Source organism: Actinia tenebrosa, unplaced genomic scaffold, assembly GCF_029948245.1.
Source record: "Actinia tenebrosa isolate PJP-AT-01 unplaced genomic scaffold, QUT_ActTen_1.0 PGA_scaffold11__36_contigs__length_13525064, whole genome shotgun sequence".
Classification (NCBI taxonomy): Eukaryota; Metazoa; Cnidaria; class Anthozoa; order Actiniaria; family Actiniidae; genus Actinia; species Actinia tenebrosa.
Window position 1 is genome coordinate 192,530 of NW_028292571.1, and position 16,811 is coordinate 209,340.

The following is a 16,811-nucleotide window of genomic DNA, read 5'->3' on the forward strand; positions in this document are numbered from 1 at the left end:
GATGCAATGGATTTATTCTATTTAATAGATAAAATTAAAAGTGTTAAAGGGGATAATCCAGTTTATATCAGTTGTGTGACTCGCGTTGATTTTATGGATTTTGGTTAGTAACATCTCTAATTCTAAAAAAACATGAGACTGCAATGGATTGCTGCTATTTGATAGATATAACTAAAACCGTTAAAGGGATATTCCAGTTTTTATCAGTTGTACGACTCGCATTGGTTTTAAGGATTTCTAATTAGTATTTTATAGCTGGAAATAACAAGAATAATAATTGTTTTTAAAACGAAAAACTTAGGGCTCTTTAATTGAAAAAAAAGGTTAAATAATTCTGCGATATCCCTATATCACATGCTAAAAGAATGTCTGTTTTTGGTTTCTGTGCTTGAAGATGAGAAAACAGGCTAAAACTAATTTTTGTTTACTTTTCAGTTTCTTCGAAAGGTTAAAGTGTGGAAAAATTATTTAGAAAATTCGCAGCTTGGAAAAGAAAAAAATGTAAATAAAGTGGAAGAAACAGTGGAGGAGTTGGATAGAATAAGGCAAGAAATCCAAGACAGTTTTCACACCGTTAGTATGGACAGCAAAGCGTTGTTAGGAGAACTTCAAAAACCTACAATAGCTTGTGATGACCAATTTCTAAAATCTCCAGAGTATTCCGAGGCATCTTCACACGTTATGGATATTTATTTGGAAGTTCATGAACACCATCGACAATTGGGAATTTTATGGGAAAAACAGAGAACTCGATTACGTGATCATTTACATTTGTGTATGTTTGACCAGGACAGCAGTCAGGTAAGTGTTGATATATATTTGATGAGGCAGGGTGCTGTTGACATGTAAAAACAGTAGTAAGTGGTATGGGTAAACTATTTAAAGGGAGCTTCAATTGGTATTAAGTTTTCCGTCATTACATTAATGATCAAGACTCTTCTAATTCATGGTTCCCCTTAGTTACCTTTGCTATGTCCCACAAGCTTAACAAATTATCTGGAATATCTCGGAATAGTTTAAAACTCTGATCGCGGAAAATTGATGATAATTGTTTCAATACTAGTTAACTGTCCTACGAAAAGAAAATGAAAATTGCCTCGTAGTCCTTGTAGTACTCTTTTAAACAGATACTGTGTAGTTGTTGCAAAGGTTGATCCTCTGAACGTGCAGTTCGCTTGATCAGCTATCGTCTTCATAGCGTTTTACTTATCAGTGTTTTGCTACCCTAACTTCTACATATTTTCTCTTATTTATTTTAATGTCGTTTCAGTTTACTCATCGATTGTTCAGGTAGCTCAGCCCCTGTTCCCCCATTTTCTCATCGCTATTGTTATCATTTTAATTGCCATTTGCTAACTTTTATATATTTACTGTTATTGATGACACCCCGTCCCGAACTAGATTTTGTTTCATTCATGTGCAATATTAAACACCCAAACAGGTCTAAGCAATGCGACAGGCGGCCCAGGTTCAATGTTTTGTTCATAAAGAGTTTAAATTCTCAGTAAATTTTTGAGTGAGCCATTAAGCACGCAACTCGTAATGAACGAACATTGAACCTGGGTCGCCTGATATTTAGGGATATAGTAGTCGGAAACGCAGAATAGTAAAATAGTTCGTCATCTCTTTATCGCTTAGTTGCTCATACCCTAAGAATTTCTAAATAAAGTCGATCTTCTTTGAAAAAAACACGATCTATCTTATGGCACTTTCCGTATACTTTCACCACACGAAAGCAGTGGCGAAAAGCTCATAAAATAACATTGCCTTCCCATAAAAAGTAACTAAATCGTTCGCGAAATACTTCTAGCAATAAATAAATTGAAGTTTGACCTAATTAGATTGTGAAAAAAAAAAAAGAGACTTGCTTGAACAGACAAATAATAAACAGTTATTGGATGAGGTTTTGATGATGTCCGGAAAGATCAATGTCGAGGCAAGTGTTATTGACCGATAACATTTAAGTGCCGAGAATGATAATAAATCATTTTCGAGTTCCCTATTTCACTATGACGTCACATCAAAACAAATCTATTGTTTAAAACGCAAAGAGTCATGGTCGTCGGAGGGGGTCAAGTCAACGCAAATTCACCGAAAATTGTTCTAAAACCCGTATCAATCCACGAAGAGAAGTAGAATAGCTAGCAAACGCTCAGAATATTTTTAGTACATATTTTAAACACATCGGCTGACCTATGCAAGCTCGTTTTTGCCGTAACAGCCTACAGATAACTATCGACCGCTAAAAAATCGTTGGCGCATGCTGATAGCTAGAATTATCTGTAGGTTCTCGACCAATGCGAATTCAGATAGTGAGTACAATGTTTAATAAACATATTTATCAAACAGAAACGTCGACTGAACTTAGGCGAATCCCGCTGAACATGCCCGCTGAGTCCCGCTGAACATGCTTAAGAAATTATCGCAAAAAAAGTGAATTTTTTCTTTCTTCTGGCATCTATCACACAGTGATCCCAACCGTCAAGATTAGTGTTGCTACTCGCATGAAGGCTCGCAACAAACATTTAACTATCGCACTTGTACAACGCCCATTACCTGACTATGCCTGGATTTCACGCGTTTAATTTCACGCTGTATATTTCAGTTGAATTGTTGAAGTTTTAATTCACTTAGCCTCCAACATTGTTGATTATAAAGCACGATTCAATGTTTATATGATAGTCATTTTACTATATTTTGATCACACGTGGTTAATGTACATTTAGAAAGGGGTTGTAAATACGAATTCCGCGTTCGCACAAGAAAAGCTTGCTCGTTTTTACGTGTGTTAGGACGTGTGACAGACGAATGGGTTTGGCGTTACACTGATGATATCTAAGCAACCCAGGCATTGACCAATCACACTGAAGTTCTTAATTATCAATGACTTAGTTTGAAGCGTGTTTTCCGTGGTACTTGTCAGACAAACAAGTCCCTTTCTCAGCTTACATTTGACTTAGTAACACCTGTTTGAAGGGACTCGCTCCCAACCATGGACTTGATGTTATTTTCCATCTACACTGCTAACTATTCCGATGTGTGAAGCCATTTTACGACTGGTCGCTGGACCAGAACACTTCTGTAATATCTTCCATCAATACTGGACATCTAGATTGGTGAGTTGTAGAGACCATTTCCTTGAACTTATTGTAAGTCAGCTGAGAATCTCTCAGATCGACTTATCATGTTGCGTACTTTTTCGAATAACTTATTTTCCTTTCCTTACTGTTCCACATGTGAAGATCCTCCTTTTCGGTTAAGCACTACTAATATACTTTTTTAAATCTAATTTTCAAGACTAGGCCTGTTCAATTGAAGTTTCATAGTGTACACACTGAATGCTGTGAAGGTTTTCGATACATTCGAATGAGATTGTTGACGAGAAGCAAGAAAGTAGGAATATTCATTTAGGATAAACCTGACCATCGCCGTCCATGCCGGCTTGCTTAGGCGCTTATTCGTATTGAACATCAACCGCGAACATGTTTTGAATTATCTTATTATTATTAGTGATCTATCTCCATACTTGTACATTTTATTTTTTACTCGAAATATTTTATATAGCGCAAAGCAGCGCACATAGCAAATAAAAATTAAATAAAAAAATAAAAAAGACATTTTCATATTCAAAGTCGATGTAGGTATTGAAATTATTTGGTTAGTGTTTGCATTAAGAGTATGGAAAGCTTACTATTCCTTGTTAACTTAACAAATCTAATTCAAATAGTTCATAGCTTTTTTTATCATTTTCATTCGGTTTTCTTCGAAATCAATTAAGGTCGAAGGAGAGTGAATTCTAACGAACCCGACGGTTTGATTTTGGAAACTTGACATTCAAAAACAGTCACTCGCTTCAGACGTGCGATAAAGCGGGTTTGCGATCGAAGAATTTGTTTATGTAAGTTAATCCACACACACATACATATATATGTACATCTATTGGCACACGTGGGGAGAGTAACGTAAGTACGCACATGAATTTAGACGTGGATGTTTTGTTTCATCTTGGTGAGCTAAAATTGAACAGCAATGCGTTTGTTGAACGTGATCAGTCTGTCTTTTTATAGATTCTCTCTTTCTTTATTTTTGGATTACATATTCATCAACAGGTGGTGCATGACTAAATTATTTTTTGGCCAAAAATTATGCAAATTTTAGAACACATTTGTCTAAGCACTAAAATTCATAGCTGTGGTTGTGGTTGAATATTTAAAAGCAAAAGAAGATGGAAGATAGTTCAGATTGCTGATTAGATTTTCATTGTGATCGTCACATTTCGAATCTTATTGTCAGTACCGACAATTAAATGCTCTCATTTCGTTTTCATTTTCATCTGATTTTTGCTGTTCTGTCCGTGTTAGCTGTGTTAGTGTTTAGCATTATTTACCAGCGATGAGAAGGACCAATGGACCAACGTATAAACCCACTTAGCACTCAACCAGATGTTGCTGGAGTGAAGGCTTTTAAATTTTAATGTCTTTTTTTGTTGTTTTGTTTTGTATGCCAAATTGAGTAGCCAAGATATTTATTACTAGGCTTTTGAAATTCCACTCATTCGAAGTACGAGAAAAAGTGAAGAAATTCACTGAAAAACTGTCAATGTATGTGCTTAATTTAATTTAATGTTTCCCATGGATCGAAAACCATGTATTTTATGTTAGAGAAAGAGGATTATTTTTGGTGCTATTTTAGTATCACTAAGACAGCGACACACAAGAGGATGACATATTCCTGAGTGATTCGCTTACAAACTGCGTAAAGATAGTTACGAATGGCATTAACCCGGGTAAGGTTTGTTAACTATTTTATAATCCTAATCATTGTATATTCCTATTGCCAACACAATTTACCTGTCCTTTCATTTTATGATTGTTTTTATTTTCCGCGCCATATTTGAATAGTAAAGTTGCTTTTATTTGCTTTTTGAGATATCCAATGTGTCTAGTGTAGTTAAAATTGCTGAGATCGAAGGAAGTCTGATTATAACATGACTTCGTTGTTTTAGTGTTTGGTTGTATTAAGAGCCTAATTTGGTATTAGCAACGGTATGGAGTTTTAAGCTTCATGGCATGTCATGTGAACCACGGTGTTCATATCACTGCTTCCTTTTATCTGCTCCGATCTTTTCTTTCTTATATGGGCAAGCGGTTACCTACTAATATATTTTCTTGAAAAGAAACGGAAGCAATTGTAATAGTGAAAAGCAAAATACGGTCGACCTTGGAGTTGACAATTGTTTAAAATTACCTTCAGTGTGATGCTAATATTAATGGTAGTGATAAAACCTTTTTAGAGAGTGTTTTTTCCCTATAAGCTGAGTTCTTCTAAAAAGTTATAAGACTTAGGACACGGGAATAAAATAATATGAAGGTTAGAATGTCCAGATAAAATTTGAAACGGTTTCGTTTGATGTGTCGTAAAACGTTCGTCTCATTAGAGAGTTTAAGATTCTCGTTTACGGCAAACGTGAAACGTCAGTTGACCATTAAAAAATCTTTAAGATTAGTGAAAAGGAATCGCAAAAATCTCCAAGTAGTAGATAAAAGTAAGAATATGTGTCTTTGTCGAGAAGGTTTGCAAAAGGTAAAGTGAAATGTAGGGAAACGATGAAAACGTGGTCACGTTTGCCGTCTGTGGGAAGGAAAACAGGGAATCTTAATCTGTCTATTAAATCCCAGTTGCCTAACGTGAGCTGTGTTGGTTCTCTTTCTGAGTCCGAGGACTTTTTCCGGCCCTCTCATTCTGCCAATCGTTTGCTCTCTTTGCATTCCCTTTAGTGGATCACTTGGTCACATTGTGTTATTTACATATTACATTTAGACTCTGGCATAGTAAATAAATATAAACGAGATACCAGATAACAGAGTCAAAAGTAGAATTTAGTCAGACGTTTCGAAAGAGATCACTTTTCCTTCATTCAGAGGCGACATATATTAACGATTGTCAGCATATCGTTACTGAACGAAGGAAGATTTTTCGAAACGTCTGACTAAATCCTACTTTTGAATCTGTTATCTGGTTGTTATCTGGTATCTCGTTTATATTGACTTGTATGTTATTAACATATTAGTTGAACTTTTCTTTTACCTCACGTTATTAACTCTTGGATACGCGAAGCGGTGAAAGGAGTTATTCTGAGGAGTCTGAATATGCATATCCCGGGGGGGGGGGGGGGGTACTCCCTTTGTTCAGGTGGTAGGGGTGATCGGCGCTCCTTTTAGGGTTGAAAATGTTCCCTGTGTGGACCTTTTAGGGGTTCCGGCTCAAAAGTCAATTACGTAACATAACCCCGTGCCTTTTGGGGTCATTTATCCATGCTATGCCGCTGTTTACTTTACAATAATGCACTAAATATTTCTTTAATATGATCATCGTTATAATCTTATTATACGCTGTCCTGTTATTCGTTAAACCGGCGTTGATAGCCGGGGTTAATAGTAAATTACTGAAATAAAGCTGTACCTTCTAGGGTTTGAAATCAGGTTGGTTTTAAGAGCCTTTTTAATTTATGCGTACCTTTTAGGGGCCATTTAAAAAATCGACCGCCGATCACCCCTACCACCTGAACAAAGGGAGTACGCCTCCCCCCCTCCCCCCCCCCCCGAGGATGCATATGTATCACTCACATCTCGCTCATTCACTGGCACCAAGTGATGTTAGCAGATCAACATTTGTATAGGAAATCGCACGATCTCGAGTACAATTCGGAATTTATAGGTAGGAGTGATGTTTTGAAATGTACGAGAACATTGTGCGATTTTTTGTTTATAATACACTCAACAAAATTGAGCAACTTAATTGGGACTCTAAAGAGTACAATTTGGGATTTAATTGTACTCCTCTTGTCCAATCAGAATCGAGTAATATTGTTAAGTATATTATAAAAACGATTATTAATCGTCTTGCGTCGTCTGCTTACGAACTTTACACGAAGTTACTTTCTTTGATTCTTGGATTTAGCAGATTTAGAACATATTTATACTAGGGATTTGAATTTTGAATGTTTATTTAAAGTAAGCGAAGTAAGTTCATACAATAGTGTCGTAAACAAGTTTAGATATTTTGTCTACTTAGTTTATGAACAGGTAGGAACCCGAGAGGTCGAAGTCGTCATGTGATCGTGCGTTCCTTCTAAGACGTAAATGTTTGAAGATGTTTATATCATTGCCGTTGCTTGATTGACATTCATTCAGGCCTGTCGTCTCTGGTCTTGCTTAAGAAAGGCTCACAGCACTTCACTTGCATATGCAACAGCTAGTCTTTATCTGCTATTTGGTTACATGATGATTGCAGCAGCGAACACTCGTATTACGCCACAGGGAGCCAAGCTAGGTTTGTTTGGTGTTACATATACTTATAAAAACCTCAATAAAATCGTCAAAATGTGAAATAAAGTAAACAAATCTTAGCTGATCTTTGATCGCCCTGTGTAGTTAGATTATGGATTAAGCCAGTTTTAAGCGTTTTCCCCCTCCACCGTTAGGCATACCCCTAAACCCGGACCCGGACCCGGACCCGCACCCGGACCCGGACCCGGACCCGGACCCGGACCCGGACCCGCACCCGGACCCGGACCCGGACCCGCACCCGGACCCGGACCCGGACCCGCACCCGGACCCGGACCCGGACCCGCACCCGGACCCGGACCCGCACCCGGACCCGGACCCGGACCCGGACCCGCACCCGGACCCGCACCCGGACCCGCACCCGGACCCGGACCCGCACCCGGACCCGGACCCGCACCCGGACCCGGACCCGGACCCGGACCCGGACCCGCACCCGGACCCGGACCCGGATTCGTACACGGTATTTTCAGTTGGTAAATATTCAAACAGTCTGGCCCCATCTAAAGATCAGCTATAATTACGAATAACGCCAAATGAGTCGTGTCCTGAGGTCACGGTGTAGATGATATATTATATATTTTTTGTGTAGTATCCGGGTCCGGGTCCGGGTCCGGGTTTAGGGCATGCCCCACCGTTAAGAAAGAAGAGAAGGTGGGAAATTCGGAATCCCAACAGTCGAGTTGCCTTAATTTGAAAATTTATTTGCAGAAATCAAAATCGATTGAACAGTATGATGTAGCTTAGAAGTTGTGTTTACGATTGAACTTCATTGCCGGGAAGTTTCGCTAAAATAGTACGGTTCCGTTTCTATTTCCGTATTCTATTTGCGATTTCGTTAAATTAATTTTGAAGCAAAAAACACGATTAATACTACGGACACAATTTGTTTGTTATATAACCTAGAAAAATGAAACTTGGCAGTTATATTTACGAAATATTGACAATAGACAATTTTCGGGTTCCAAATTACGTCTGTTCCTTGATTACAGACTCATTTACTCGGGGTTAGCCTCGTATCAGTGTCTAAATATTCACTAATACCAACGGTAAAGTAAAGAATGCACAATTTCAACAATATAAAACTTTTGACATTCCACGGACCTTCACTGGAACACATGAATATTCTACTCAAAATCGAGGCTGACCCTCAACAGAGAACTCGAAACTGGATTATTCGTACCTTGAAAATTGGTGAAAGCTAAAAATGTATGACACAAAAGCAGTCCAACTTTGAAGTCAGGGTACAATTCAAGGTACAATTTCAATCTTTGTATTTATCTCGGAATTCCCCCCTACAATATCTCTTAAACTTTCCCAGTAGTTAGAGATCAGCCGGTTATTAATACTTGATTTTGGAATTGTGGTAAAAATCTTAGCGCTCAATTTTGTTTACTGATTGCAATTTTATGAAAAAAGTGATGTTTAGATTTTAAAAATTTGTGCAACATTCGCGTATAATTCCAACATATTTCGATAATATCTAACAACCCAATCAAATTAAGCGCGAACTTCAAAAGTTTTAAAGCAGTCGCATAAGAATTGACGACTCTGGAAAAGTTTATTTGGAAGAGTTTATTTGGCTCAAACCACTTAAATCTAGCCTGCGTGCAGCCCGCGACTTTAACTCTAGTTAAACTTAACCACAGTTACGTTTGGCTGCACCCAGGCTAGTTAAATGGAGCAAAGTACTTTGAATGTCAACAAGCATAAAGATGGCACAGGGACCCCAATCTATAAGAAGTGCAACTAGGATCCACGAATTCGCCATAGGGCGCGTTTGTTTAATCCTGATCGGCACCTGTAAATGACTTCGTCTTGCGTCTAAATTCCCAGAGTCCTAGAGGCAACAAAGCCGTTTTTTTTATCAATGGTTAAAGAACATTCTTAATCAGTCCGTCACACTATTGCCAAATTTAGTCGATATCTTTTCGTAAAAGTCGCGCTATGGACAGAATGAAGGAATATTTTTTACAAGGGTGAGATCACCCTATCCCACCAAACATTATCAACGGACGGCATGCGACATGACCAACATATGGCATGTTGATTATGTACTGGAAGAAACCTGGTCTACTAGCATGCAGAATAATTATTGAATAATTATTGAATAATTATTAAGAATAATTATAACTAATATTAGTAAGAATAATTATTGAAAAGTTCAATAAGATATAAAACTCTGAGTTCAGTTTTTTTAACAGTCTTTAATATTGCTGTTATATTTATTTAACTTGTAGCGACATTCTTTTAGTTTGTGATGATAACATTTGTTGTAACATTCTACAGGTAATACGATGGATCGAAGAACACGGAGAAACCTTTTTGAAAAAACACACTGGTGTAGGAAAATCCCTTGTCAAAGCTGAGGCTTTACTTCGACGGCATGAGGAGTTTGAGAACATAGCGCAGGTAGGAATGCAGGTTCAACAAATGTAAGTGATATGAATGGTATATTTTATTTAAGATATTGCCCGCTGGCCTGCTGCTGCACAATGGGACACAGGGACCCCTTTGGGGTACTTGGGGTACATTGCACCAATTTCCAACCCCTATACCCATCCATGTATAGTAAAGGCCAGACACTGAAAGTGGTCACTGATAGGTTTTCACATCCTCAGTGGTTATTTTACGTCCCTCTGATGCAGGGTGAGGTGGACTTCAGAGCTACGTAAGGGCCCAGCTATTTGTAGATGTGATTACAAAGTAGCACCTTCCACAGTTGTTTTAAGACCTTGAGTGCAAGTCCTGCTGGGACTCGAACCATGACCTTTCATCAGTTAGATAGCTAGAGGGAAGACAAGGAAGCGCTACATTCTCGTTTCCCAGACACTACTCGTTAGCCAAACTGTAGGCTCTGGGAAACTCTACTGACCGGAATCTTGCGACCAGACAGAATCTTGCGACCGGGATCGTGAGAGCGCATGCCCTATCTCAGGATCGATCAGTTTATATGTTCAACAAAAAATAGTATTTGATGGAGATAATATACGTTCATATAAGTTAATTTGTCCTAAATGTCGTAGAATTAATCGTTTGAGTATCTGTAGTTGCTAATTGTCGTTACATTTTCCTTTTCCTATATCTAAATTTCTTTTAATGTGTATGTTGGTTGGGACTAGTTTTTCTATTTTTTTTCATCGGGGTTGGGTTTGGGTGTTAATATTATATAGGGGACCTAGAGTCCTATTGTATTACCACCTGCCCTTGGGCGAATCGCGAAATAAATAAATAAATAAATAAATAAATAAATAAATAAATAAATAAATAAATAAATAAATAAATAAATAAGTAAATAAGTAAATAAGTAAATAAGTAAATAAGTAAATAAGTAAATAAGTAAATAAGTAAATAAGTAAATAAGTAAATAAGTAAATAAGTAAATAAGTAAATAAGTAAATAAGTAAATAAGTAAATAAGTAAATAAGTAAATAAGTAAGTAAGTAAATAAGTAAATAAGTAAGTAAATAAGTAAATAAATAAATAAATAAATATCTATTCTTCTTGCTTGGTTACCGGTGGAACTGTTGTTATCCTACTGACCAATCAGAGTTCGTTGCTATGTTATTTTCAACAGCCAATGGCATTCCATAGAATTCAGGATTTCCCAGAGCCTCCGATTACCGTTATTAGGAGGCTATGGGTACGACAATGGGGAGCGCCTCTACTTTCCTCCTCTCTCCATTCCCCCTTGTCCCCCATCCCACAGCCCCCTCCCCGACGCCCACCCCTTTAGCCGCTATGAAGGCTGTTGGATGAAGATATCAAGAATAGGATTTGAAATTCGTTTCTCCTCTTGTTTCAGAACACGTACACTAATGCCGCCAAACTTCTAGAAGCAGCAAGGCAGCTCGCACAATCAGGAGAGTGCAACCCCGAAGAAATAAGAAAGAGAGTGGATTACTTCGAAAAACGTGTTCAGGAGTTTATTGGCAGGGTCAATAGACGGAAAGGGCTGTTGAAATTGGCTGTCAACTTCTATTCTAGGACCCAGAAGGTAGGTCCAATCAGAGGGCGACGTGAAGAAGATATGCCTAATGATTTGAGTAATCAATGATTTATTAATCGGGTCCTTTTAGATAAGACCTTGCTCGCGATCACATTGCTAATAGTATTTTTACTTCACTAAGATGAAAATTCATTAGATCTGGTCGATGAGGTCATGATTCCTAAGGCTCTGCTGGGGCCACTCAATGTATGTAATACATGCATTCTGAAGGCGAGTTATCTTGAACGAATTTTTTCCAACAAAAATTCCCGCGTTCGACTTGTCAGTTTAGCCTGCGACATATCCATTCAGAAAACACTCGTCCCTTAAGATTTATCATGATTGATAGTTTTTGGCGTACCAGTAATTGTCAGTAAAAGTTCTGATACTAATTATTTTATTGAGGAACGATTGTTTTTTGTGTGTGATTCGTGGTCATAGGTTACCTGACAAGCTAACTTTAGAATACCTTTGAATTCATACGCAATCGCAGATAGTTCACTATTGTCATATACCATTATACTGTCTAAACGGCCTCTGTACCTATAGTTAAGATAATTTGTAGCTGATACATGTACATATAGTTTTGTGGAGTGATGCCGTATTGTGTATGGCTGTGTATCAGTCATGAACATCCTACGATGGAGTGATTTTGTAGGTGTTCACGCGTACATATAGTCGATTATGTTTACATATTTTTAGTAATTGTGTGGTCGTTTGCTCTACAGCTAACCGAACTGGTCGAGCAGCTGAAGGCACAATTAGAGCTTGAAGAAGTTTCCGATAATCCTGATAATATCGCGACTGTTCTAACAAATCTCAAACATCAAGGAGAAGCCACTCTAGACTCGATTCACACAGCAATCGACGAGGGAGAAACAATTGTTGAGGAACTTAAACTTGCTAGTGCCGATGGCGTGGACTCTAGCTCCTTACACCATGTCGAAAAAGTTATTAAAGAACTGGATAGGGTACGTCGTGCTATCGAACACTCATGGTCACGACGGAGACAACAGCTTGAATTATGGCTGCAGCTAAGAGAATTTGAACGGGCTGCTAAACAGGTAAACAGAAAGACAATTTTTCGTAGTTTGTTTTTATTACCCACATAGGTATTTCGTAATATAATTAGATTAGCTTAACAGTTCTGTGTTCCACCGACTTCAATTTAAAGCCCTAGTTCTGCATTCTATAGTATTATAAGTTTTGTTATTATACTATGCCTCGTGCTTTGTTTATATTACATTGGTAATGTCAGAGAAAGTGTTAAAGAATTATTTGCCTAGTCCTTGAAACCCCTACCAGATTCTTTCAGAATGTTAAGAATTAAAATTCCACATGTTGCCGTACAAATCAGACCACATAGATGTGTCGTCAGCAATCGGTATAAATGTATCTCAGCATGAGCAATTATGTAATCTATTTGGTAGAACTTAGAGGTGTTTGTGGTTAAGACCTCAAACAAGACATTCATTGAACCATGAACCATCGTTTTTCCCCTTGCAGCTCTAAATAACACATAAACTTTTTTTATTCTCGTCCTTGTCACACGCTAACTTTTGATCTTGTTTTATGCTCGGTAATAAGAGTTGTTTTTAATGCCGATTAAAAGAAAACATTTAAACATCACAGGAACAATTCGACAATCCCGAAACAATCAACCGTGTAGTCGTGATGTGAATCGGACATTATGATTTTAATGATATAACGATATTCATATGATGTATGGCGTAGGTTATCGTGTATTTCCTGTCATGCATAACATGTCAAGATACTGTTGTGGCGCTACAGTTTATACATTAGCTTTTTTTATCAAAACTTCTATAAATTATTAGTATTACTACTTCTTTCTTCAAATACATTTTTAGAGCTAGTCTTTTTGTTTCATTTTCGACTACTATATTGTCTCATTTGTATAAAAGAGAACAGCGTTACGTTACGTGTGTTAGGTTACTCCTAATCTTGATCTAGATTTGTTTGACGAAATCCTCAAGAAATAATAAATTTATTTCAGAAACTTTATATTTACACGGCAAAATAAACGAATTTCCTATGCAAATTCGTTTAAAAAATTCATTTAGGTCTGTAAATAACTGATCACTGAGAGAGAATTTTTTGGAGCAAGATCTTCGATAGTCAGTTGACTCAGAGTTGACTTGGGCATGCATTCTTCTAAATTAGAGAGGAATACTATAAATGAACATAAGAATCAAAAAAGGTATGTTTAAATTAGTTTTTATTGAGAACAAACTAAAGATAATTATTTTTTGGCATGCAAGATATTAATTGTTCAGATTTACATAGAAAAATCAGCAAACAACAACAAATCTGTCAGTCATCATCAAGAGACTATATTTAGAGATTGAGGGTATGTGGTGCAAATAGGAGGTTGGTCACCAATTTTTATGAAGGGGAAAAGGGGAGGACATTTATATTTATGCAATGATTATTCGACTGATGCATCAATTAAAATATTAAGAGGTAAAATACATCATTAATTTAAATAAACCCTCATTACTAATGGACCACAACAATAATTCTGCAGTCTCAAGATTGGAAACTAATTCAAAACACAATTTTAATGACGCCATAGTCAAAATTCTGCAGTATTTTTTTAGACGAAGCAAATATATAAAAAAACACACTTTATCAAAGTAGTTCATTTGTTATCTTCTCCATCATGGTTGTCATATTTAATGATTGCTATCATCATTATCAACATCACTAGAATGGGTTTCATTTATTTCACTGTTCTTCTGCATAGCGAGGTCGGAAATTAATTTTTCCGAATTTATTCCCGGAATAACCCGGTAAAACCTCGTTCCCAAGCACTATAACTTATCTATATTTCTACATCTTGTATTTCATAAGTGCTACATGGTCCACATATTCTCATCTTTGCATCATAATTACCGCGACCTAACATCTATTTCACTCCGGCCTGCTCTCAGTCTGACCTCTAGCTCAGCTGGTAGAACATCGGTAGTACAATTCCGAAGGGAAGGTCGTGGGTTCGTTCGCACAAAGAAAAGTTAAGCGACAGAACAGATAGTCTTAGGTTCTAATGAGCTCAGGGTCAAAAGTAGGAAGCAAAAGAGCAAAATAGTGAGCTCGTAGCAATGTTTTAAACTTTCAGTGGAATGCAGAAATGAATATTCGAAATAGTTCCATACAAAATGGAGGCTAACCCTGACCAACAGGAAATGTGAAAACAGAGTATTTTCATAGACATAAATGATTTTTCACGATGTTTAACTAACGTTGTCATATGAAAATACAAAATAACTAATAGGAAGTTATTATTTTTTAAGCAAAACAGGTGTAGTTATTTCACTTTTTTGAAGGTATAGACCTGACATTTTTGAAATTACCTTGTTAGTATATACTAACACAGTTATTCTAAACAATCTAGGGGGCTTTACAATCAAAATACAAATGAGATGTATGCATTTTATTTTTGTGAAAAAATGGCTGATGCAATCCAGTAATGAGTTCTGCCAATTGGTTAATATCCAATTCTTGCTATATATATATATATAAAAAGGAACATTTTATAAACTAAAAACGGCTTTCATTTTGGCCATATAATATAATGTTTCAAGGTCCAATTTCAATTTTTTCCTGTAAATCCCCTAGTAGGGGTTCAAAATATGCAGGTTCCCTATGTTACTGGCTTTGCCCTGAATGGATCTAAAAGCAGCAAAGACGGAAAAAGAGGCGAATATCGTCATACTCGGCCTCGTTTTCTTTGCTGTTTATTCTTAAATGTTGGTTGGACTTGGTTTCTATCTATGTATATGAATTATTTTCGTATTAGTTTTTGGAAAACTACACAAATTGTTTTAAAAAACAACATTGAACTTCCTGCTGTGAATTTTAAAAAGCTCGAACCTTTCAACTCAAGGACACATAATGTATCTACTGTTTTTCCTGTTAGGGATTATTGGTTTTAAAGGATACTATTTCGATACTAATTCAGTTGTTTCTAATAAATTCCCCTTTGGGAACTGGTAATTATTTATCCCCTTTTTGGGGGGTGGGGGTATTTTTGATGGCTCCTTTCGATTATACACGTCTAACTCACTAGACCAGCAGGGAAACAAGCTATTCAATTTAGCTACAGTTAGTTTGATTCCTTTCCCCCCTGAATATCATACTATTTTATATTTCCCAATGACTATGTTTTTTTAACTATTTGTTTTGCAGCTTAAAGATCGACTGGAGTCATGTGAGGAATTACTCGATAAAAACGTGGTTGCTATTGACTTACCAAAAGCAAAGCAAGCCTTGGCACATCATGAAAACAGCATTAAGGACATTGAAAATGCGGCTCTAACGACCTTTTGTAGGGGAGAGGAACTTATTGATTACCTGAAGCAGTCTGAGATAGAGCTGCGAGTTAGAGACCCGTTAACAACTGAAAATATAGACGCTCAAACGCATATATATAATTTGTTAGAAGTCTTGCACCGGAAACGCAGGGATCTGCGAGACTCAGCAGAAGAAAAGAAAATCAAGTTAGAGCAGATTTTACTTCTCAGGCAATTGGAAAGTGATGCTAAACAGGTTAGTAAAGAGATGAAAAATCTCTCCTGTTAAAGAGCACCCGGCGTCATCAATCAAACGAAATCGAACGTTCGATTCCATTGAAACCAATTCACATTTTTTTAGCATTCGATTTCGTTCGATTGCCGAATGCAATCAAATCCAAGAATGTAATTGGGCTCGATTGAATTCGACTTCGGAATTATGTGATTAATCACGCCGAGAAGGTAGTACGATAGACAGATATGATAATTACGACAATTGTGTTACTGTCGGCATCAACGCTGATGACCTGAATGGCTCGATAGCCTGCGAGCCGGCGTAGAGGCCTCAATGAACCCTCAATAATTGGTGGTTGGGTTTCGGAGGAATCCCCTCCTTTCCAATCCTTCTCCGAATCCCAACCCTACGTTTATTGAGGGCCGCTATGCAGGCTAGCTCGATGCACATGTGGCTCTTTGCTCTTTGCTTTTGCTCTTTGCATGTTATGAGGTGCGCTCTTTACGACAGTCAATTAAACACAGTCAAATTATTATTTTAAGTGGGGAACTCGTGCAGGCCCCGGCAGTAATCACACTGGCTTAGTTGCACGAGTGACATAATAACAAATTAGATGTTGGAATTCTAATACGCATTAAAATTAATTATTTTGAAGCTTACTAGAAAAATTCAGTAGACAAGATTTCTTTCTTTTGTTTTAACTGACTGAGCTCGAATTAATTTAAAAAGATCGCACATAGTCTTTATTTATTTGAAAATAACAGCAAAATATCTGAGAACTCTTTGGAACTCCAACATAAAGTAGATTGGTCACGGTGTGCTGAAGGAGTTTATGCCGGTCACTGGACTTATCATGGGATTGTATTGGTGCATTTTTCTCGGTTAAATGATCTCTCGAGTGATCTGCCAATCCTCAACTGCTTTATAACTCCACA

General features: G+C 37.2%; 1 protein-coding gene across 13 annotated transcripts in view; it reads left to right on the forward strand.

Moving 5' to 3' along the window:
- The window catches only part of LOC116292224 (kalirin), a 207,233-nt gene that overhangs the window by 50,005 nt on the left and 140,417 nt on the right, over positions 1-16,811 (forward strand). For 9 of the 13 annotated variants that reach the window (XM_031699495.2, XM_031699492.2, XM_031699491.2 and 6 more), the window contains 5 exons: positions 436-801; positions 9,633-9,755; positions 11,149-11,340; positions 12,060-12,395; positions 15,538-15,897. In XM_031699495.2, coding sequence (XP_031555355.2) covers positions 436-801; positions 9,633-9,755; positions 11,149-11,340; positions 12,060-12,395; positions 15,538-15,897 — 1,377 coding nt within the window. Of the gene's footprint in view, positions 1-435; positions 802-2,947; positions 3,117-4,648; positions 4,787-9,632; positions 9,756-11,148; positions 11,341-11,432; positions 11,563-11,858; positions 11,986-12,059; positions 12,396-15,537; positions 15,898-16,811 lie in introns of those variants that run through there. The other 4 variants (XM_031699501.2, XM_031699502.2, XM_031699504.2 and 1 more) reach the window with 4 other exon arrangements.